This window comes from Hemicordylus capensis, chromosome 1 (assembly GCF_027244095.1).
Source record: "Hemicordylus capensis ecotype Gifberg chromosome 1, rHemCap1.1.pri, whole genome shotgun sequence".
Lineage (NCBI taxonomy): Eukaryota > Metazoa > Chordata > Lepidosauria > Squamata > Cordylidae > Hemicordylus > Hemicordylus capensis.
The window spans coordinates 432,709,069-432,733,784 of NC_069657.1; the positions used below are offsets into that span (position 1 = coordinate 432,709,069).

The window sequence follows — 24,716 nt, forward strand, 5'->3', positions numbered from 1 at the left end:
CAGAGCAGCTCTCCCTGCCTAACCCCTGCTCACTTGGCAAAGAGGCACCTTTTAACGTGGTGATTCTCTTTATTTGGCAGGGGGAGAGTAACTGGCCCTATCCACCCCCAACATAGTACATCCAGTGACTGTTGCTGGTGTCTGTCTTATGTTTCTTTTAGATTGTGAGCCCTTTGGGGACAGGGATCCATCTTGTTTATTTATTATTTCTCTGTGTAAACCACCCTGGGCCATTTTTGGAAGGGTGGTATAGAAATTGAATGAATGAATAAAAAAGAATAATACAGTGGTCCCTCGACTTACGTAGTTAATCCGTTCCGAACGGACGTTCGTAAGTCGAAATTTTCGTAGGTCGAAAAGCGCACCCACGGAGGTCTGGAAACACTCGTAAGTCGAGGAAACCGCATCTAAAAATTCGTAAGTCGAGGAAGCCAAATCTAAACCGCCAACTACTTCCGGTCTTTTTTGGCGTTCGTAAGTCGAAAACGTTGGTTGTCGAGTAGTTCATAGGTCGAGGGACTACTGTAATAACTGGTTTAGCTCGCAAATGGATCTCTCCTTTTAGGCAGGAAGAGCCGCTCCGGCTGTGCTGTGAACACAACACTGACTGGGGACTTTGCCTGCAAATGGGGCCGCGTGGCCTTGTTTGTAAGGAAAGATACTCCCCCTGCTTCAGACTTCAGATGCAGGGGGCGTGGCTGGGTGCCAGCCACGGCCCAATTGCCAGCAGCCTGGGTTCTTTGAACCCATTTGCTCAATGGTGGCTCCACCCCAGGTATTTAGTATTCCCCCTTCATTTTCCTGTCAGAAATACTCCCCAAAGAAAGCAGCTGTTTGTACTGGAAGCAGTTATTTGTTGCAGGCCTTAAGAACACTGGGTATATGGGGTTGAGTGTACACTCCCCACCCCCCAGCCCCAGATCCTATCATCTTGTCTGCAGAGTATAGACCTGAATAAATAGCGCTCCAGTGTTCCTAAATCAATGGAAAAGTACAGATGCATACCAGAGATTCTCAAATGGTTTCCTACTAAGAAGAGACCTAAGTAACATATGGAGAGTGATGGGACTCATTGAAAGCAGCCTCTCCATTTTAAGTTTAAACGTCATGGAGGTCATTCATACAATACAAAACTGTGTTCTGCCCAGGTTTGGGAGCTGTATGTGCTCCCAATTTTTGATTGTGTAGAAGCAAAGTAAGAGGAAAACCTGGTAGAAGTGATTATGTGGAAGCAAGGGAGGAGGAAAAGCTACCCAGGTTTCCCTACTACCTTAATTCCACACAATCACTTCTACCCAGGTTTTCCTCTTTCCTTACTTCCACACAGCCGAAAATTGGGAGCACACACAGCTCCCAAACTCAGGTAGAACAAAGTTTTTGATTGTGTGAATGACCTCATAGACGCACAGTAGTTGCGTCTCTGTATTTAGGGTGAGGAGGAAAAAAGGCTGTTTCCCAATGATTTTTCCTTCAACTTTTTTCATGTTTTAGTGGTGATGACGTCTGTCTCGCATGGAATTTCTTTTGGCACCTATGAACTACTTAGCAAGCACTATACTCTACTATGTTTTCATGGAAAAAAAAAACTGGTTTTAAAAAAAGCCACAGTTGGAAACATGTAAGTGACCTAAAATTGGCATGGATCTACATTTACATGCTGTTACTGGCTTTTCTCTGCTTTTCATTTGAAACAAAACATTCAATTATATGATCAACTATGTGATTGTGCGTGCTAGAAAAGTATGGGCTTAGTCTTTTTATTCCTATGAAGTCTTCATTGTGAGTTCATATTTCAGTGTGGGCAAATGTTGCAGCAGTGCATGGATTATTCTGGTACATGATGAAGTTACTCAGTTCTCCTTTCTGCCCACAACAAAGATGGCACTTAGTATGCGTCTTAGTTGTGAGGTATATTTATGGGAAGACTATGTGTGCTTCTGTCTTTTTTGGCTCTTAGTAAAATACTTGCTGTGACAATGTTGCTCGGAGTGCCATTCAGAGAAACAAAGGAATAATGTGTCAGGGAATGTCTACTTTTACAAAGAGACAGGAAGACGTTCACAACTCTGAACATTAGTTGCTTACTTATACTCACAGAAGGCAAGTTTCAGACAGATTTTACAGCACTTTTACCACTTAGAAACATGACCCACTTCTTGCCACCCCTATGTGCAATGCAATGAAGAGTTCAAATAATATCTTATGAAAAAATGTATTTTATTTCCAATTCAAAGTGGGGAAAGAACAAAAGATAAAATAATTTTTACATCACTTCTAACTGCTTCTTAAGACATCCCCACCACAGTCTTCATACACTTGTGGGGGGGAAGTCCACAAGCAAGTATGTTCACTTTTATTATTTTAAACTTTGAATTAGTCTATATACTGGCAACGCAATACGCATAATGGATCTACAACAAATTCTTCTCTCTAGACCTTTTTATTGCATAGATTAAAATAAAATTAAAAACAACAAATAAAGAACAGACATTTCGATGTGCAGACGTCAACTTCAGTGTTCCATTTCTCACTGTTTAAAATCCACACTCTTATATCCCAGATACTCCCTCTAAGTCTAATCAGGTACTTGGTTAGCACGTGAAAAAACAAGTTGTTCTAGTAAGAAGTAATCAGCCTACTTTCCTTTCACTGTCTCTACAACTGGACTAAATTTGGTTCAATTTTTGGTTCTTTAGCCAAAAAACATTTTTCTTGGAAGAAATGAACTCAGCACATTTACAGGCACTGAAGCTGCCAGGGTTTTTATAAACAAAAGCTGGTAACAGCCTTATATCTTCCCCATGAAATACTTTTCTACTGTTTTTCAACCATTGCTGTCGAAAACGGTGTAACATCCAAGCAGACTTAAGCTCTGACATCATTTATTTAAAAAACTAGTCCTTTTACATATGGGAAAACTAGTCCGTTTACATATGGGAAAGGCACGGAAATCATATTTTTGAATGCTCCTCACATAATTTAACAAAAATGCAGACAGAAAACTATTATTATTATTTTTAAAAAATTTCCTCCAAGGAGCCCAGAGCGGTGTACTACATACTTCCAAGTTTCTCTTCCACAACCCTGTGAAGTAGGTTAGGCTGAGAGAGAAGTGACTGGCCCAGAGTCACCCAACTAGTTTTATGGCTGAATGGGGATTTGACCTCCGGTCTCTCTGATCCTAGTCCTGCACTCTAACCACTACACCACGCTGGAATACATCAGTGAGAAAGCTTCTAGCTCAGCCCACTCCCAGCTGGAGGGAAAGTGCTGAAGGATAGAGCTAGAACTCAAACACAGAGCACTTATTTGCATGCAAAAGGTCCCAGGGCCAGGGCCAGTTCAGACCCCGGCATCTCCAAATGCATGCAGCTTGTCAGCACCTGCTTTGCATGCAGATGGTCCCAGTTTTGATCTTGGAGGGATTTTCTTCTCCTCCTCAAAATGTTGGGGAATGCTAAAAATGTGATTTCTCCATCTGCAGTGATACAATCCATTCTACTACCCCAGAGTACAGGGGTTCAGTCACCCCCCTCTTGCAGAGGCATAACTAGGGAAAACGGCGCCCGGGGCAAGCACTGAAATGGTGCCCCCCCACAGTGCCCCTCCGCCCCCCATACTACATTATACTTAGGTTTTTCCTCACAAGCGCCCACCGCTACCGCCAAGCCAGGCCACTGACTGGCCGCCAGGTGCCAGCAAAGCAATGGGGGGGGGGCGCAGGTGGTGTGGAAGGGACCGCTCGTGGGGAAGGGGGCACCGACGCGCTCCCTTGACTGCTGCAGCGCTGCTGCACTGAGCAGGAAACATTTGTATTAACAAAAAATTAAAAATTAAAAAAAAAAAAATTGGTCATGGCGGCGCCCCCCACGTGACCAGAAAATATGGCGCCCGGGGCACGTGCCCCCCCTATAGTTACGCCTCTGCCCTCTTGAATTTGAGGAGTCCCCCCTCATTTTACTGTACTTAGTAACCTGCATGTATTCAGCAGGCTATGCATCCCAATCCAAGGCAGAAGTTCAGTTAGGTAATTTTGGATCCTGGCCTTTGGAGCCCCCTAAAGGCCTTTGAAGCCCCCCACCCTGCAAGTTAAGCATCCTCCCTGCACACACACTGTGACACACAGTATTTTTAACACATGGATTCTTGAGGGCACAAACAGCAACTGAATTCAAAAGAATGTAATATAAAACAGGTATATTTATGCAAATATGTATTAGCAGAAACATTTCAACATGCAACCTAACATATTCCCATCCCATATATTATTTTCCCTACTCCCCCCACCCCTGTCTCTAAAGCACAGGTCACAACCACACTTGGCCGCCCAGCAGCAACCACACTACCCAGGACACACTGATGAGATTTGGGGGCCCAAGGGGGTGTGGAGGCCCTGGACTTCGGCCCCGAAATCCAGGGGTAAGAGCCCCACTGATCCAAGGTATGCCTACTTGGGAATAAACCCCAGCGAGTTCCATGGGGTTCGCTCTCCAGAAACTCTGCCCAGGGCAGCCTGCAGAGATACAGACTCAACAAGAGCTGGGCCCTCCCCAGTCGCCAGCATTCTGTTTGTTTATATGAGGCCTGATACGTGCATCCTTAGGCGCGGTGCACGTAATTTAAAATACAGCAGACGTAAAAACAGAATAAACACAATAAAAACAGTTTTACAGAATAAAAATAAACACTTTAAAATTAATTTGGACTAAACGCCTGAGAAAACAGGAGCGTCTTCCGGGCAGGAGCGTCTTCTGAAAAGCACCCAGAGATGGCAAAGCTCTGCTCAGAGCCCTGGGACAGCCTCCGTCTGGGAGGGTCTGGCCTTTCCATTCGGTTGCCGCAGGAACGGCACAGGGCCGTCCCTCTCGTTGCCATCACAACGATGAGATTCCGTTCCTCCCTCTCCCCATCTCTCCCCGTTGCCACGGTGATGGCACCCAGGCTGCATTCCACGCTCCCCCGCCTCCTCCGCTGCGCAGCCGCAATTCCTACTCTTCGTCTTAGCGCGCGACAGTGACAGCTGTCTGGGTTTGGTTCCACCCATGGGCTGTCGCGGGCGGTGATGGGAGTCCCAAGATGGCGGCGCCCGTCTGAGAACCTGCAGGGAGCTCGCGCTGCTAGTGTTGCTGCTGCTGCTGCTGGGACTGTTGCGGCTCTTCAGGGAAAGACACGGGGAGGAGCCGCTGGAGTCCGGGCCCACCGCCGATCGTGCTTTCCTGTGTCACACAGGTTTGTGAACGCTCGTGTCCTTCGGGGCTTCCCTCTGAACGCTCCGCTGCCGGTCCCGTTCCCGCCTTTCCCCGCCAAACCATCCGTCAGTGGCTGGCTTCCACGCTGCATGCGCAAGTTCTCGCCCAAACAGTACCCCTACTCTTCGTTCACGCATCCATTCATTCACTCGTTCGTTCAGCCGAGCTGTCTTTCTCCAGTTCTTTGCTCGCAGTCGTCACTCGAGTGGAGTGGAATCCCGGATTCCTTTCCATTTATTTCTTCAAATACAGGAGCTGTGTATTCCACGCGTTTGGCTGGAGCTGTCAGAGTCATGTACAAAAGAGACAAGTAGCAACTGTTGTTGTTTGAGGGGAAAACAGCAATACAAAAGCAATAACAAGCATGGCAGAGCATACAGCATGCATTGGAAGGGGTGGGGGGAGAAAGTCCTCCCCCCTTCACCCTGTAGTGATTATTATTATTATTATTATTATTCACATTTTATATCCCGCTCTTCCTCCAAGGAGCCCAGAGCGGTGTTCTATATACTTAAGTTTCTCCTCACAACAACCCTGTGAAGTAGATTAGGCTGAGAGAGAAGTGACTGGCCCAGAGTCACCCAGCTAGCATCATGGCTGAATGGGGATTTGAACTCCGGTCTCCCTGATCCTAGTCCAGCACTCTAACCACTACACCACACTGGCTCCTAGATTAGGAATTGCAACTGCAGCAGTGCAGCTGAAGAGGGCTAAGGAGTAGCTTAAATTACCCAGAATGTTTACCAGTATACTGTATGTACATATGTGCACCCACACACAGGTAAACATTATGGGGTACACATTCAGGATGTGCCAAGACTGTTGGATACTGTGCTGTTTATTTCTGATGTAAGCTTCCTTGAGTTATTGTTTCAGAAAAGAATAAATATGTGTGTGTGTATTATATACACAAACATATAGCATTTACCCCACTTTTCTTAAATAATAATTTAAGGTGGCGTACATCAAAATTCAACACTGCAATATCTAAAACCAACCAACCAACCAACCAACCAAAAGAAGTACAACAATTAAAATTACATCAATTCGGCAAAATCAACTGTTTGCTGTCAGTTGTCCATTCAATATCTGTTGCTCAAATATATCCCCAAGGATACTCGCAAATATATCCCTACCGACATCCTACATGTTATGTGAAACATGTCATTGGCCATGCCTAACTTTTGTTTCCCAAATAACAGCCATGGGGAGGCCTGATCAGGTCTGTGGCCTGGGAGGAGGGGGCTTTAACCCTTTGCCCCTGCCCTGTGGCTGCTGTTTGCCCCAGGCAGGAAATTGCAGTTGGCACCAACAAGCTGTGTGTTATGCACTTCAGTGTTTAATTTAGCTATCAGTTCGCAAGTAGAAAATAATAGGAACTGTAAGGTACTGTATCTCTTTATATGTTACGGTTTGAGGCAATTCTACTGTAAAAACTTGCTCCAAGTTATTAGGCATAAAAATTTGTGCCGACATTGGTCTAACATTTTCAGGATGTTGTGTAGCTTGATAATTTCCAGTGCAATGAAATGATAGTTAGGTTTGGATGTGGAAAATCCTGGTTCAAATCCTTGGTTAAACTACCCGGAAGCTGTTGATAAATGGAGGTAGCAATTTTAGTTGCCACCTTAGAGTGTGTGTGCTGAAAAGTCTCAGTTTAAGTTATTCCAATTTGTCTCTTTGTCTTGTCTCAGAAATAATGTTGATATTTGGAACTCATGTCGAACATCTATGAAGAGAGGGTAACGATGATTGCAGCAGGGGATTTGCAGGAGTTTGTCCCTTTTGGCCGTGACCACTGCAAGCACCATCCTAATGCGCTGAACCTGCAACTTCGGCAGCTCCAACCAGCCTCAGAACTTTGGTCATCAGATGGAGCAGCTGGTTTGGTAGGATCCCTTCAGGAAGTTACAATCCATGAGAAGCACAAGGTAGGAGGGTCATTTCAGGCTTATAACGTCTATGTGTGTCATGTGTACCAACATGAGCAGCAACGGACAAAAGGAATAAAGAACAGGAGGGGTGTATTAAGAAGAAGAAGCTTGCAGGAGAGACAAGAGGAGAGACAACATCTGCTCCCAGGTAGACCCCAGGGTGTGAGACTGGGTGCCTGCCTATTTGCTTGTCCTGCTGCCCCCCGTCTGTTATCTGCCCCCCAGGACTGGCTGCTGTGCTGAGGTGAGGCCTTGCAGGATTGGGCCGGGGGAGGAGGGTGACGTGGCAGTTTCCTGCATTCCATCTGCCTAGAGCTGCCTGCTCAGGGCTATATAGGCTTCTGTCAGTGGTGGTGGGCCTGCCACTGGTGGGGTCGCCACCAAAGGGGGGACAGCGAGGGCCAGGTCTCTTGGCCTAGGTATTTGTATGGGGGGGGCATTTAATAGTGGAGCTTCTGTTTTAATTTGTCCTGGGTGAGACAATCTTAGAATGTGTCTGGGCTTAACTGGAGATGGGGAGACAGGGGGCGTGTCCACTGAGTGTGGGGCGGCCATTCCGGTCGTGGTGGGGAACAGAAGAAGTAACGTTGGCAGGTCAGCGGGCCGTTACAGGGGAAGGGGACTTGGAAATCTAATAGCTGTTTCCCCTTCCGGCTGTCCTGCCAGCTTTTTGACCTTGGGGAGCAGTGCCGATCATCCTTGGAACCTCACCTTGCTCCTCTGTAATGCCAGGTCGGTCCAGAACAAATCAGAAACCATCCATGATTTGATTCTGGATGAAGGTGCCGACCTGGTATGTATTACAGAGACCTGGCTGGGGGAGACTAGGGGCCCAGTGTGGTCCCGGCTTCTTCCTCCAGGCTATTCTGTTGAGGAGTGGGTGAGGGACTGTAGGCGGGGAGGTGGAGTGGCTGTGGTCTATAAGAATAACCTTTCCCTTACCAGGATTCCTGTTAGAGTGTCGGACCATATTGAATGTGTGTACTTAAATCTGGGGACCAGGGACAGACTGGGACTTCTGTTGGTGTACCGATCGCCCTGCTGCTCAACAGGGTCCCTAACTGAGCTGATGGACTTGGTCTCAGATTTGGTGTTGGAGTCCCCCAGGCTTGTGGTGCTGGGGGACTTCAATGTTCATTTTGGGACCGATTTGTCTGGGGTGGCTCAGGAGTTCATAGCAGCCATGACGACTATGGGCCTATCCCAAGTGGTCTTGAGGCCTACGCACATTGCTGGTCACACGCTTGATTTGGTCTTTCGCTCTGATCAGGGTGGTGTTCTGTGGGTGGGGAATCCTGTGATTTCCCCATTGTCATGGACAGACCACCGTCTGGTTAAGGTCGGACTCGTTCACAGGGGCGAGGGACCTATTAGGATGATCTGCCCGAGAAGGTTATTGGATCCAATAGGATTTCAAGAATAGCAAGCAATAGCAATAGCACTTACATTTATATACCGCTCTATAGCCGAAGCTCTCTAAGCGGTTTACAATGATTTAGCATATTGCCCCCAACATTCTGGGTACTCATTTTACTGACCTCGGAAGGATGGAAGGCTGAGTCAACCTTGAGCCCCTGGTCAGGATCGAACTTGTAACCTTCTGGTTACAGGGCGGCAATTTTACCACTGCACCACCAGGGGCTCAAGAAGCCTTGGAGGGATTTAGTGTTGGCTCTGCTGGTGATTCTGTTGGTGATCCTGTTGATGCCCTGGTGGAGAATTGGAACAGCAAACTCACTGGGGCAGTAGACATGGTTGCTCCTAAGCGTCCTCTCCGACCTGCTTCAAAATTGGCTCCTTGGTATACGGAAGAACTATGGGGGCTGAAGCAGCGAGGTAGACGACTGGAGCGCAAGTGGAGAAAGACTCGGCTTGAATCCAACAGATTGCAACATAGAGCTCATTTGAAGACCTATGCTCAGGCGATACGTGCGGCAAAGAAGCAATTCTTTTCTGCCCATATTGCACCCGCAAGTTCACGTCCGGCGGAGTTGTTCAGGGTTGTGAGAGGGCTAGTGAGTGTCCCTCCTCCCTTGAATCAGAATCTGGAACCATTGATTACCTGCTGTGATGTGTTTAATGAATTCTTTGTGGAAAAAATCTCTTGTTTTTGGGCTGACTTAGACTCCATCTCCACACTTACCTCAGTGTCTGATGTGGAGGTGTCCAGCGATTCCTCTTGTGTGATTAGGTTGGATCAGTTCCAGTTTGTGACTCCTGAGGAAGTGGACAAGCTGATTGGAATGGTGCGGCCTACCACCTGTTCTCTTGACCCTTGTCCAACATGGCTTATATTATCTGGCAGGGGGGTTGTTGTAGAAGGCCTGGTAGAGATTATAAATGTGTCTCTGAGGGAAGATAGGATGCCTCCTTGTCTTAAGGAGGCAATTATTAGACCACTTCTGAAGAAGCCTACCCTGGAATCCTCGGACTTGAACAACTACAGGCCTGTCTCCAACCTTCCGTGGCTGGGCAAGGTAATTGAGAGGTGGTGGCCTCACAGACAGTCTTGGAGGAAACTGATTATCTTGGCCCCTTTCAAACTGGCTTTTGGGCTGGCTATGGTGTGGAGACTGCTTTGGTCGGCCTGATGGATGATCTCCAATTGGCAATTGACAGAGGAAGTGTGACTCTGTTGGTCCTTCTGGACCTCTTGGCAGCTTTTGATACTATCGACCATAGTATCCTTCTAGAGCATCTGAGGGGGTTGGGAGTGGGAGGCACTGCTTTGCAGTGGTTCCGCTCCTACCTCGCGGGCAGGTTCCAGATGGTGTCCCTTGGAAACTGCTGTTCTTCAAAATCTGAACTTTGGTATGGTGTTCCCCAGGGCTCCATATTGTCTCCAATGTTGTTTAATATCTACATGAAACTGCTGGGAGAGATCATCAGGAGATTTGGTGCAGGGTGCTACCAGGGTGATTGGCTGGATGAGGGATCAGGATGCTAACATCGGGAGAGAGCATAACCTCCCTAAATGCCTGCCTGGAGTCGGTGATGGGCTGGATGAGGGATAACAAACTGAGACTGAATCCGGCTAAGACGGAGGTACTCATTGTGTGGGGTCGGAACTCGAGAGATGATTTTGATCTGCCTGTTCTGGATGGGGTCACACTTCCCCAGAAGAAACAGGTACGCAGTCTAGGGGTGCTTCTGGATCCGAGCCTCTCCCTGGTGTCCCAGGTTGAGGCGGTGGCCAGAAGTGCCTTCTATCAGCTTTGGTTGATACGCCAGCTGCGTCCGTTTCTTGAGGTGAATGACCTCAAAACAGTGGTATATCTGCTGGTAACCTCCAGACTGGATTACTGTAATGCGCTCTATGTGGGGCTGCCCTTGTATGTAGACTGTAAACTACAGCTGGTCCAGAATGCGGTAGCCAGGCTGGTCTCTGGGTCATCTCGGAGAGACCATATAACTCCTGTATTGAAGGAGCTACACTGGCTGCCGATATGTTTCCGGGCAAAATACAAGGTGCTGGTTATAACCTATAAAGCCCTAAACAGTTTGGGCCCTGGGTATTTAAGAGAACACCTTCTTCTGCATGAACCCACCGCCCACTGAGATCTGCTGGAGAGGTCCGTCTGCAGCTGCCTCCGGCTTGTCTGGTGGCCACTCAGGGACGGGCCTTCTCCGCTGCTGCCCCGAGGCTTTGGAATGCGTTCCCTAGTGAAATAAGAGCCTCCCCATCTCTGACAGCTTTAAAAACTCTTTAAAAACACATTTCTTCACCTAGGCTTTTAATTAATGTTGTTTTAATGGTTTTAATGCTGTTTTAAAATATTATTTTAAAATTTTTAAATTGTAATGTGTGTGTGTGTGTGTCTCCCCCCCCCTCATTTTTGTCTTAACGAATGTTTTACTTTGTTTTTATTCTGTTGTAAACCACCCAGAGACATAAGTTGTGGGCGGTATACAAATGTATAAATAAATAAATAAATAAATAAATAAATAAATAAATGCCTGTTTGACTAAATCATGCGAATATGAGATACATATTTCAATTATTTGAGATAAAGTTTAGTGAGCATCCCATTGCTCATTCCAAAATATTGATAAAATGGGCAGAAGTGTTGAAAATGGTGGAATAGAACTGAAGGTTGTTGTGTTGACTTGTCAGGATGTCATCTATGGTTGCAAGACTTGCTACTTGATCTGCCACTGATTGCACTGGTGAGGCTTGGTATCCTTTAGAGGCAACGTTGTCTCTCCAGCCAGGGGTGTAGCTATAATTGAGCAAATGGGTTCAAAGAACTCGCCCCCCCAGCTCTACTCCTCCCTATTTTCTTCATTATCTCCCTCACTCCGAGGGGCCACCAGAGAGAGGGGCGAACACAGGCCCCCTCTTCCCTAGCGATGCCTCTGTCTCTAGCTGTTGTTGAACTAAAACTCCCATCATTCCCAGCCACATTTTGTGCCTGAAGATGATGAAAGATGTAATTTACCAACACCTGGAGAGCCAAGGTTGCCTGCCTCTGCTCTAGAGATTGTATCTTCTGTCACATGGTATTGACCAGTGTGAGTTTTTACAATATTAACAGCATCATTTGTTCTAAGACTCTTCTCTTATTACACAAAATAATATTTTAAAGCTCACACAAATGATTGCAGAAGGTCTCAAGTTCAGTCTCCAGCATCTCCAGGTATTTCTGGAAAAGATCCTTCTCTGAAACCCTGGAGAACTGCTGCTAGCCATTGTAGACAACTAGGTCTGCAGAGTGTGGATCACCCACATTCTCTTCTTCTTCTTCTTCTTCTTCTTCTTTATTTGATTTCTATACCGCCCTTCCAAAAATGGCTCAGGGCAGTTTACACAGAGAAATAATAAACAAATAAGATGGATCTCTGTCCCCAAAGGGCTCTCAATCTAAAAGGAAACACAAGATAGACACCAGCAACAGTCACTCGAGGTACTGTGCTGGGGGTGAATTGGGCCAGTTACTCTCCCCTGCTAAATAAAGAGAATCACCATGTTAAAAGGTGCCTCTTTGCCAAGTTAGCAGGGATGCTAACCCCACTTCTCTGGTCCTTTGTGTGAGCAGAAGAAAGTTTCCACAAAAACACTCTCCATCTGGAAACAGCATAATTGTCTGACTAGACCCTTGGCACTAAACCCTTTAGTACCAAGGGTGTGATTGAGTAGAAGGCATTTTAGGATCTTTATTTGTAATGCTTCCTTATCCCGCTTTTTTCCTTCAGGAAAGTTGGCAGCTAAGGAAGGGCATCAGTGATGTTGGGGAAGAAGTGGAATATGATGAAGAACTATATGTGGCCGCCAATATGGTCATTTGGAGCAAAGGAAGTAAACATCGAGCTTCTGCAGTCTATAAAGCATTTACCGTTGACAGCCCTGTTCTGCAGGTAAGGAAACTTGAAAGTACTATAGAACCTGTTGAGCTGAACATTGTAGAAGAAACATAGACCACAGTTATCCATACACTTGCTCGGAGACAGTCCCATTGAGATTAGTGGGACTTACACCCAATCGAAGATGTAGAGAATTACAGTCCTTTGGTCATGTGGCCTTTTAATTCAGGCTCTGCATTGAAAGGCCAGAGAAGAGCAGGGGGCATTTCAATTGTATTCTTATTAATATAATCCGTATCTTACAATCTTTTGTTAAGTGTCTTTAAAAGGGCATATCTAATCAGTGAAATAAATGATTGAGTACTTTTACATAAGTACTTCAAGACCATACTACATATTGGGGCTATTCTCACGAGCAGCAAAAATCAGGCTAGGAGAGTCTAGCCTGCTAGATTTTTGCTGCTTGTGTAAACCACCGGGCTCGTAGGTAAGCTTGGTGGCTTACAAGTGGCTAGCCCGCTTTTGTAGCCCTCCCCTGAGTCCGCTCCACAAACCTGGGCTTCCTGATCGTGAGTAGCCACGGCGTGGCTCCGCTCCGTGGCTACTCATGAGTAAACCCCTGGAGGGGAGGCAAAAAACCTCCTCCTGGCTCCGGGGGTCTCCCCAGTATGCCCTGCGCACTTGTGCAGGGCATACTGGAGATTCCAGGGGCCGTGCGGCCCACGAGCTCCCCAGCCCCCGCTGGCTCCGTCACGGAACCGGCAATCGTGTGGGCGGCCGATCTGGCCACCCAGGGCTCTCCCCACTCTGCTGTAGAAACCGGTTCTCACTGATTGTGAGACCCGGCTCATTGTGTGAGATCCATGATAAAATCTCTTGTCATTTTTTTTAAAAGACTGAAAAACTGCTGGGTATCTAACAGGAGAACCAGCATGGTGTAGTGGTTAGAGTGCTGGACTAGGACCGGGGAGACCCAAGTTCAAATCCCCATTCAGCCATGATACTTGCTGGGTGACTCTGGGCCAGTCACTTCTCTCTCAGCCTAACCTACTTCTCAGGGTTGTTGTAAGGGAAAACCTAAGTATGTAGTACACTGCTCTGGGCTCCTTGGAGGAAGAGCGGGATATAAAATGTAAAATAAATAGAATAATAAAACCTCCCAAGTATACATAGGGTGCAGTTAGGGTGGAAGCTAATTCTTTATACAAGGTGGAAGCTAATTCTTTCCCTGTGAGCCATTTTCCATCTCAATCTCCACCCTCCCACTGCTGTTAGTTATGGGCAGAGAGAAGGAGACAGGCATGATATGATGCATTGGGGTTTTCAGTCACATGGGAAGGGTGTGATTTTTGGCAATTCACCGCCCCCTCTGTGGCTGCCTATGTCTCCCAATGCTTTGTCCCTGAGAACTGGGAAACTCTCAGGGACATAGTTTTGGGAGGCAGCTGCAGAGACAAGGAGAGGAGATGACCCTTCTCCCGTGTGACAGAACTCTCGTGCATCAGCACAGAGTTAGTCTGGATGTTGAACACCACCTTTAATATGCAGCTCTTTTAAAAAATCACATAACCTTAATTAGCTGGTGTGTGTGTGTGTGTGTGTGTGTGTGTGTGTGTGTGTGTGTATGTTATATAGCCTCAAGAAGCTAAGGCTTTATTTAGTCTATTGGATTGTGGATTGTGAAACGAGTATTTTACAAAATATGTTAACAAAAGTGGTTACGTGTCTTTCCGCTCTGATTACTTTGATTTCAGGCACTGTGGTGTGATTTCTCTGTACCCCAAGTTAAGCTGGACAAAACAGAAGGTAAATTTCATGTTTACATTGGTTTATTTGAGGTCTGGAATTTGAGAGGCAATATCCATTTCAAAACAATGTTTGTTGTGAAAACAAATATATAGATATTTAATCTGGTTTTGTAAGTTAGACAGCTAGTTGAAAAATGATTAAAATCATGCTTGTTACTCCTGCCCTCCATCTCCCATTTCAGATAGCAGTGAAGTAGTAGAAAAGTGTATCTGCATATTACAGAGCTCTTGCATCAATATCCACAGCATTGAAGGAAAAGATTACATTGCTTCCTTGCCTTTTCAGGTAAGTGTGTGTGAAAAATAAATCCAGAGAAATTACAGTGCCTTTCGTTCCCCTGAACGTTTTCCTCTAGGAGTTCTCTTCAGAAGAAGAGAAAATCAAGGGTGGAAGGCCTTTCTGGGTCTGTCCAACAACATCTGGGGACTGAAGTCTGAGAACTGGGTGTTTGGTTCTAATTGGAAACCTAGTTTTAACCGTGTATGTACTTTGCCATCTGTCATGTATAGCACCATCACTGTGCATGTTGCTTTACAAAGTTCAAGAGGGGAAAAACTATACCTCTTATTGAGGCATCTGTTACAAGCTTCTGATTCAATAATGTTGCCATTATACAACAACAGACCTGGAGTTTTGGATTGTTTCTCCTTGCTTGACCCTGCAGTGAGTAAGAGTTAAAATTATCCTGATCTGAATGGAAACTTTTCATTGCCACCCTCCTCACCTTTTTTCTCTTTGTAACATTATTTGATTTGAGCAGGGTTCTAATTAAGTTTATTGCTAAATCTTTCACCACAGTCCTGAACTTATTTAAATGGAAGTTAATCCATTTCTGGAGATTCCTACTTCAAATGCAATTAGTAACAATTAATTCAGTGGAACTTTCTTCCAATTAAATGTTCATGGGATCACATCCTTAATATTATTTGAATATTGAATACTCTCAGGTGTATAATGTAGCCTAGATCTGTGTTGCATTGTTTGTGGAGAAGCAGCTTTGTCATATGCATCTGATTTGTGCAAGTTTTAACCCACAGATGGGGAAATGATTTGGTTGTTCTCTGGCTGAATACTTCTGCACTTTTATTTTTTTAAAGGTAGCAAATGTCTGGCCAACAAAATATGGTTTGCTGTTTGAACGCAGTAGTTCTTCACATGAAGTGCCTCTCAGTCCAAACAGGTAAGTCATGTGCGTGATCATTGCCTGTAAGAAAGTAGAAGGAAGGAAGCTAATATTTTAAGTATGTGATTGGTTGGTATAAATCTGCATATATCTGCTCTAATTGTGGCTTGAGAATATTAACTAGTGAGCAGCTTTGCCAGCTGTTGTAGTACAGCAGGTTGGTGACTTTTGGACTACTTGTAGTCCTCTAGGAAGTTCTGTACAGCCCTAATCTTCTAGCCCTTAGACTTGAAGGATTAGGTTGACTTTATTTGTTTTTAACACTGTGCATGGAATGCTCAATCCTAAAGGTGTAAATTCTAACGTTACCACAGGTAACATTATAGATATTGAAAATTGCTAACTAAAGGGCATTCAACAATTTTTATAACGTCTCCTGTTTTACCACCCTGTCACTGACCACCCAAAAGTCAGCTGAAATGAATCTCGGTATCACTTCACAAACTGCTTTGCAAATGCGATAATAGCTCACCCTTGAAATCCGTGTACACAATGGATTTGGAATAATTTAAAAAGAAGTCCAGAACCATGTAACCAGACTGGGTGAAAAGGTCACCAGGTCTAATCTGTCACCGAGTGTTTTGAACATCAACCCATAATGGATCAAACCACACAATCCAAACCCATGACAGGGTAGAATTTAACACTTTACAAGATCCCCACCGCTCACTACGATCATCAGGAGGGGTCTGTCTTCGGGTGCCACCAGTTCATCTGGTGGCGACCTGGAATCGGGCCGTCTCAGTTGTCACCCCTAGGTTGTGGAACACGCTGCCCGTGGATATGGGAGGATTATCTTCCTCAGAGGCCTTCAGGAAGACCCATCTTTTTAACCTTTCTCTTAATTTTATTTATTTTTATTTATTTAAAATATTTCTATACCGCCCAAAACTTGCATCTCTGGGTGGTTTACAATTAAATGAAAACTGTTTAATGATATCTAGTTTTAATTTTAATCTGCTTTTAAATGGTTCTTGAGTTTATGTGGCTTGCTCTGAGCCTCTTTAGGAAGGGTGGTATATAAATCAAATAAATAGATAAATAAAACAAACACGTGCTGCACCAATCTTCTCTAGGAACAGTTAGGCTTGGATGATTCTGAAACGTGAGCTGTGACCCATTTTTTAAAATCCTTCTCAGGTCTTGCAATATCTAGATTAATCTCATAATAAATATAGAGATCCATAGTGCAATGCCAAGGAGGTAGCCATAGCTGGTATCAAACACCCCAAGATTAGTCCTCACTGCTTGCAAACCAAAGAGGACCCTCTTGTTGCAGAACTGGAAGGATCTTTGCCTGAGGTCCTGGAGAGCCACTGCCTGTCAGAATAGACAGTATTGGGCTAGATGGACCAGTGATCTGGCTCTGTATGAGTCAGCTTCTTATGTTTATAGATATTTACAATTTACAGCCTTCACAGTCTGAACCAAGACTGCTATAACTGTGCTGAGGTTCCCAACCTAGGGTCCCCAGAAACTATTGAATTACAACTCTCATAATCTCTAGCCCCATATAGGAACATAGGAAGCTGCCATATACTGAGTCAGACCATTTATCTAGCTCAGTACTGTATTCACAGGCTGGCAGCGGCTTCTCCAAGGTTGCAGGCAGGAATCTCTCTTGTACTGTATGCTTTGGTAGTTTGTTGGTTCAATAAAAAAATCTTGTCCTATAAAATAAATAAATAAATAAATCTTATCCTATCTTGGAGAAGCCAGGGAGGGAACTTGAAGCCTTCTGCTCTTCCCAGAGCAGCTCCATCCCCTGAGGGGAACATCTTGAAGTGCTCACACTTCTAGTCGCCCTTTCATATGCAACCAGAGTGGACCCTGCTTAGCTAAGGGTACAAGTCATGCTTGCTTCCACGAGACCAGGCAAAGGGAGTTGAGAACCCCTTTGGTAGAGTCCAGCAACATCCGGGGACTCAGGATTAATAATCCTTGCGCTAAAGATAAAGTTGAGCCCTTGAGTCAGTGTTGACTCCTGGCGACCACAGAGCCATGTGGTTTCCTTTGGTAGAATACAGGATGGGTTTACCATTGCCGCCTCCTGAGCAGTATGAGATGATGCCTTTCAACATCTTCCTATATCGCTGCTGCCAGATATAGGTGTTTCCCATATTCTGGGAAACATACCAGCCGTGATTTGAACCAGCAACCTCTTGCTCGCTAGGCAAGTCATTTTCCCACTGCGCCATTAGGTGGCTAGATCCTTGCACTATTGGGTAGCAATTCCAGAATAAGAACACTGTAGAATAAGTGCACTATGTCCATCAGCTACTTTGGTTTCTCTTCAGACCATACTATTTGGTAGCTACTAATTATATGCATACTGTCTTATTTCAGCTTGTGATATATTTGGGATGTGGCCATCAATATTGGCTAACAGCACAATCCTATGCATATTTACTCAGAAGTAAATGCCTATGTTTTCAGTGGGACTTACTCACAGGTAAGTTTGCATAGGATTGTAGTCAAAGTTGTTTTCCTCTGCACTGAATTGCAGTGCTTAATGTGTTTTTATGTATTTTATTTTCAGAGAACCTTTGCCCACCATGTTCAGCATGCTGCACCCATTAGACGAAATAACACCAATGGTTTGTAAGTCTGGAGGTAAATTATGTAACATGTAATTGTGCAAGGAAAAATCATTTGGTCAACCAGGATTCAGATATGCTTCTCAAACGGGTGGTCCTTGCTTTGGTCGAATTTAGAAATATGGAATTCGGAGCACCAGTTGATTAATAGATGACTTCCCAGACTTAAGATTTGATTGAGTATTCAGTCTGATTATATGGATCAGTTGCTTCTGGATGCCAGAGGGGAGATAGAAAATACAAATAAAAACAATATGAATGTAATTTGTAATAAATACTAGGGATCTGCACAGAGGTAAGGACACCCTCCACATGCCTTAAAGCAACCACCCCTCACCTCCTGGGAGTGCACGGAACCAGTTCCGTGCACATCCCTAATAAATACTGGTTTAATCTTCTTACACTTAGGATTTTTTAAAAGTGTGAAAATATAATGTGCATTTTAGCAATATATGAAAAAATGCTACTGCTAATCTTATGCAAATTACAGGAGAATATTCATACGGTTCTGATTAAACATAAGCAGTTCATGCTATCTACTCTGAACTAATCAGCTTGAGCGACTTTCACTTGGAAATACAAGGAGAGGTTTTTTTGCAATTGACCTTCCGTATTTATTTGTCATCGTTTATTAGAAATAGGTTTCACACTCTCTGAAATGTGTCAGACTTGTCTTAAATTTACTTAAATCTTGAACTAGACCAGTGGCTTCTAAACTTAAAAGTAAACCACTGTAGCTTTGGGGATACACCTTTGTAGGTGTTTGGGGATACAACTATATAGGAGTTATTATCTAGACCACATTATTTATCCTGTGTGTCGCTCACCCTCATGGTGGTGACAGTGGGCGATATCACCTGATGCGAGGGTGACATCATTATCCTGTGCAGGAGGACAGTGTGAGCAAGAGGCAAGTGGGCAGAGGGTAAGTTGGTGGCGGGTGGGTGTCTGGCTCCCCTGGCTCCCCTGGCTCTGGCCCCATATGTGCCAGCTCTTTGTCAGCACTCGGGAGGGAGGGAGGCCAGCAGCGCCAGCCCCAATCCACTGGGCAGCCCTGTTCACAGTCACCCAATGATAGTTCCGCTTCTGTGCCCAGGCAACTCAGGGGCAAAGAAAGGGGGAAGAGAAACAAGTCCAGACTTGGTGGTGCTTATAACAAATGGAAATAATGATTTTCCTCCATTTTCTTTTAAAAGCCAGCACTGCATATAATAAATGTGGGCATATTATAGTTTGAGAATCATGGCAGCTGTAGGAATTGTAAATGTCTGTGATTTAAAAACCAACCAACCGTGTTTCTTGGTGTGTTAACCAGCTCGTTCCTCTACTTAGCAGGTTTGTTTGGCTCTGCCAGAGTACAGTATGTTGCTGACTACTCTATGAGAATTGTCTTTCTCAATGCTGATCCTTCCATCATAATGACTTACGATGCCACTCAGAGTTTGCACACCATCTGGACGCTACGTATAGTGAAACCAGAGGTAAGAAACCCAGAGCAAGCAGAGACTCAGAAAATGGGAATGCTAAAAATGAGGAGGTGCATTGATCACTTGCATGGTCATAGAAACATAGGAAGCTGCCTTATATTGAGTCAGACCATTGGTTGCTCTAGCTCAGTATTGGCTGCACAGACTGGCAGCATCTTCTCCAAGGTTACAGGCAGGAGTCTCTCTCAGCCCATCTTGGAAATGCCAGGGAGGGAACTTGGAATCTTCTGCATGCAAGCATGCAGGTGCTCTTCCCTGAGCGGCCCCATCCCCTAAGAGGAATATTTTACAGTGTTCCCATGTAGTCTCCCATTCAAATGCAAACCAAAGCTGGTCCTGCTTAGTAAAGGAGACAATTCATGCTTGCTACCACAAGAACAGTTCTCCTCCCTGGTCTGGTTCACAGTTTCACATGCTGTGTGGATATAATGGCTGATATTCAGTGCTGTTTCCATTGGCGTTAGGGACCTGTTGGGGTTGCAGGCACATAAGGGCAGTCTCGACAATGTTGCACAAGAGCGCTCTTGCACAAATATTTATATCAGTCCTTATTTCAATTATGGAAGTAGCGCTGAGCAACTGCCCACAGGCTGATTTGGTAAAGCATCTGCTTTGCATGCAGAAGGTCCCAGGTCCAGCCCCTGGCATCTCCAGGAAGGGATGGGGAAGACTCAAGCCTGAAATCTTGGAGAGCTGCTGCCAGTCTGTTTAGACAAAACTGAGCAAGGTGGACCAGTGGTCTGAGTTGGTATAAGGCATCAGACCCGGACATCTGTCCCTCGCTTCAGAACTTAGTTACAGAAGTTGGGTTCTAGATTGCAAGTAGGGTAGAATACACTGACATTGGTGGGTTCAGATGACAACTCAATGTCCGCATATGCTTCCCAACACTGGGAGTTGGGCTCGCATTCGTTCCCAGGTTTCCTGCCGCTCTGCTGAACTTCAGGTTCAGTGTGACGCATGAAGAAACCATCCACAAAATATCTGGGGGGTGATGCCACAGGTGCAGCCCACCTCAGGATGCTGTCATGGGTCCCTGTCCCCAAAGGAAGACCACTGCCTTAAGGAGACGCTTGAAAGCAGGAGTCACAGAGGCTATGATTTGCATTTAGATCTGCTTCTTAATAAGACATTGTAACTGTATAAAAACTATGTGGAATGCATGCTGTTTTGAAGCACATACACTCGTTTATTGCTTTTCTCTGCTGCTGGATGAGGACATCTCATGTGGGTTATCCTTCCCACTTGCTCCAGTAGGCAGGACTGTGTAAATTAGGAAACACTTTAATAGCCTGGGAAGGATAACCCCACCCAGTTCTTCTAGTCCTGCATCCTGCTCCAGAGATGGCCTTTCTGCCATTCTAGCTACTAAGGGCTAGAGCCTTCTCTATCTATCTTCTGTTTCTTAGCCTGCTCTTTATCCATCTTTCTTCTTTGTCCCTCTTTCTTGTCCCTCGTTTTATTCTTTAAAAAACACCAAAGCAACCCACGCACCCCCTATTTTTAGCCAACTTTCCAGTAGGCTTATGAGATCAACCAGCGTTCTGTGTGTCCGTGTGTCTGTGTGTGCGTGTCCCCCCCAATCAACTTCACAATGCCTGGACCAATATGAACCAAATCGGGTACAGTTTAGGGACACATAGGGACACCTCAGTGGCGTAGTTTGTAATGATGTCATCTACACCGATTCAAGATGGCGGGCGCGTAAACCTTTGAGGTGCAAGTGGGCAAACTTGTGAACCGCTTCACCAATTTGAACCAAATTTGCTACAGTTGTAGGGACACATAGAGATGCCCTAATGGCATGATGTGTGATGATGTCATCCACTCCAGTTCAAAATGGTGGCCTCATGAACATCTGAGGCACAAGCGGGCTAATTTGTGGACTGCCTAACCCATTTGAACCAAATTGGGTACAGTTACAATGAGTGATACACAGGGACACCCCAATGGCATAGTTTGTGATAATGTCATCCACTCTGATTCAAGATGGCAGACGTGCAAACTTTTGAGGTGCAAGTGGGCTAGCTTGTGACCTGCCTAACTGATTTGAACCAAATTTGCTACAGCTGTATGGACACATAGGGACGCCCCAGTGATGTAGTTTGTGATGATGTCATCCACCCCGATCCAAGATGGTGGACACATTAACATTTGAGGTGCAAGAGATCTAACTTGTGGACCTTGATTTGAACCAAATTTAGTCCAGTTGTAGAGACAGTGAAAGGGAAGTAGGCTGATTAGTTCTTACTAGAACAACTTGTTTCTGCCTTCTGTTTCTCGGCCCTCCATAGCCCAGATGCCAGGCAGAATTAGGAACGTCTGCCTCCTCAAAGGGGACAAGATCTCCACCTTTCCTCCTTCACGGAGACCTTCCCAACAAGTGGTCTCAACGCTCCCTACAGATTCTAGCATTCTGACAACCATTAGGTACTTGCTGAGGCGCGGATTCCTTACTGAGAATCTTACTTGATGAGAATTCCTTACCTTACTGAGGCGCAGATTCACTGGAAGGCTCTTCAGGCCCATTGGGTCATCAGACTGGGACCAGTCACAACCGGCTACCAGTCCCCACAGACGCTGGAATGACTTCGGGCCTCTCCTTGCCTCCACCACGGCCTCTAAACACTCTGGTGGACGTACAAGGCCTCGCTTCACCCACCACTTGGCTTCACAAGCGGCTGCGCCAAGCAGACTTGCCTCCTCCAGCAGCACCTCCACCACCGGCCTCACTGTCTGACTTTATGGCCTCTGCAGACCTGTCAAAGGCATACTTACACGTTCTGATTCACCTGGTGAGCCACTACCTCCTCCACTTTAAATATGTGGCCCTTCGTTACCAGTACAGGGCCCTACCGTTCGACCTCTCCTCAGCACCCAGGATCTTCACAACGATTCTGGCCCCTCTCATAGCTCATTTTCGGCTGAAGGGAATTCAGGTAATTCCTGATTTAGATGATCTCCTGATCCGGTCTCTCTCCCTCTCAATCTCATGTTCAGATGTGAGCAACACTCTTCAGACACTCTCAGAACACGGATTCCTGGGCAACCAAGCCAAGAGTCACCTCCTTTCCTCCAGTCAGATTCACCACTTGGGAGTAATAATAGACACCTCTCAAGACCTGTTTATTCTCCTCCCAGACCACATCCAGATATTCTCTGGTTGATCCACCAAGTAACTGCAGCCTCCACAGTACCGATCCCCACACTGGTCAGACTTCTGGGTCTGATTGTGGCGTCTCTGGAAGCAGTGCCCTGGGCCCGCATCTACTTATGCACTCTCCAGTGCTTTCTCCTGCTGTATCAGAATGGCATAGCTTGTTGGCAACCCACTAGAGTCAAACCTGCAGCCTAGGTTGTTCTTTCTCTGGTGGATCCAACCATCTCGTCTCTCTTGTGGCAAGACCTTCCTGGACCACTCCAGGTTCAAGATGACCTTAATAAGGGACTCAAAGCCAACACACTCAAATGGCAAGCTGCCTCACTGGCAAATCTCTTATCCACTTCTTCCACTCAAGGTCTGCATTCTCATCCTCACTTTAGATGCTTCCTCAGGGGCGCCTCATTACTTTCACCACCAACTATACACAGGTTTCCATCTTGGGATTTACAGAAAGTTCTATGCATGCTGCACAAGCTGCCAATCGATTCCCTCAGATCTATACCGCTCCGCCTACTCTCCTTTAAACTAGTCCTTCTGTTGGCCATCACATTGGCCAGTTGTGTTTCAGAATTGTGAACATTGTCCACTAATCCCAATTTCTGCTTTTTTTTGTCTGAGTTTGCCACAAACTCAATGTGCACTACTGTCTGAAGGTGTACCTTTCCCACACATCTTCCTTCCGATCCATGGACACCTTATTTGTTTCTCTTCTCCCTTCTGTGGGTCAGAAAATTTCCTCCTCTACCATCACCAGATGGATTAAGGCATGTATTGAGCCAGCCTATGAAGTACAGAACTTATGGCCGTCTCTTAACATCACAGCACATTCTGCGATACCAGTTGCAACGTCAGCTGCCTTCTGTGCTAACACATCAATTTCAGTAATCTGCAAAGCAGCCACCTGGACATCGCCGTTCACATTCACACAGCATTGCAAACTCGACTTGCATCACTCTCGACCAGCAGCCTTTGGCAGACGGGTTCTTCAACAGGGTTTTCCCACCCCAGTAGATGCAGACATTCCTACCCAGGGTTAGCTGTGGCTTGTCCCATGTGAGATGTTCTCATCCAGCAGCAGAGAAAGGAGCATTGTATTCATTGTGAAGGCTTCTTCTTGCTGCTGGATATGAGGACATCTTGACTCATCTGTTGGGGCATCCGCGTTTACTGGCGTGTGTTACTCTTTTCTTATCACTCTTTTCTCTGTACCTTGGACTTGGCTATTACGAACTATGTGAGATTTCTCTTCCCAGGCTATTAAAGCGTTTCCTAATTTACATAGCCCTGCCTACTGGAGCACAGTAGGTTGTGCTCCAGTAGGCTATAACCCACCCATTTCATGTGGGATAACCCACGTGGGATGTCCTCAAATCCAGCAGCAAGAAGAAGCCTTCACAATGAGTAACCAATGCTCTTTAAAAAGAAAACACTTTTCTTTCAGGAGCAGAGCGCTGTTTTAAAGTTCTCCGAGCAGGTGGGGACCCCTCAACATGCAGCCACCAGCAGCTCCTTCACCGTCCATCTCAGGAGTCTGTCCAAGGGTGACTCTCCTGTGGCTTCTCCTTTCCAGAATTATTCCTCTATACATAGCCAGAGCAGGTCAGCGTCATCCCCCAGCATCCACTCCCGCTCACCTTCCATATCCAACATGGCAGCTTTGAGGTAGGGGATGAGTTTGTCTCGTTTCAGTTGTTGATATATTTTATTTATATTTATTATGTTAAATTTGTATACCACCTTTCATTAAAATAATCCCAGGGCGGTTTTATATGAGAATTATGTGGGGATCCGCTGTGATGCAGAGAACTGGGATGTCCGTATGTTCTTTTTCATGCTCACATTGTCCGTATGTTCTCTTTCGTGATCAAAACTGCAGTGTACAAAAGCCCCTTGCACAGTGGGTTTCCAGATTCCATGTTTTGTTTATTTATTTAACATATTTCTACACTGCCCAAAACCTTCGTCTCTGCATGGTTTACAATGTTAGTCCTTG

General features: G+C 45.6%; 1 protein-coding gene across 5 annotated transcripts in view; it reads left to right on the forward strand.

The window, feature by feature from the left end:
• Nucleotides 1–5,004: 5,004 nt before the first annotated feature.
• ANAPC1 (anaphase promoting complex subunit 1) overlaps nucleotides 5,005–24,716 on the forward strand; it is a 117,843-nt gene continuing 98,131 nt past the window's right edge. For 2 of the 5 annotated variants that reach the window (XM_053313517.1, XM_053313530.1), the window contains exons 1-9: nucleotides 5,013–5,229; nucleotides 6,944–7,180; nucleotides 12,377–12,538; nucleotides 14,239–14,290; nucleotides 14,475–14,578; nucleotides 15,391–15,473; nucleotides 18,016–18,089; nucleotides 19,406–19,554; nucleotides 24,165–24,385. In XM_053313517.1, the coding sequence (XP_053169492.1) occupies nucleotides 6,968–7,180; nucleotides 12,377–12,538; nucleotides 14,239–14,290; nucleotides 14,475–14,578; nucleotides 15,391–15,473; nucleotides 18,016–18,089; nucleotides 19,406–19,554; nucleotides 24,165–24,385 (1,058 nt within the window). In that variant the 5' untranslated portion in view covers nucleotides 5,013–5,229; nucleotides 6,944–6,967. Of the gene's footprint in view, nucleotides 5,230–6,943; nucleotides 7,181–12,376; nucleotides 12,539–14,238; nucleotides 14,291–14,474; nucleotides 14,579–15,390; nucleotides 15,474–18,015; nucleotides 18,090–19,405; nucleotides 19,555–24,164; nucleotides 24,386–24,716 lie in introns of all 5 variants that reach the window. The other 3 variants (XR_008320729.1, XM_053313539.1, XM_053313525.1) reach the window with 3 other exon arrangements.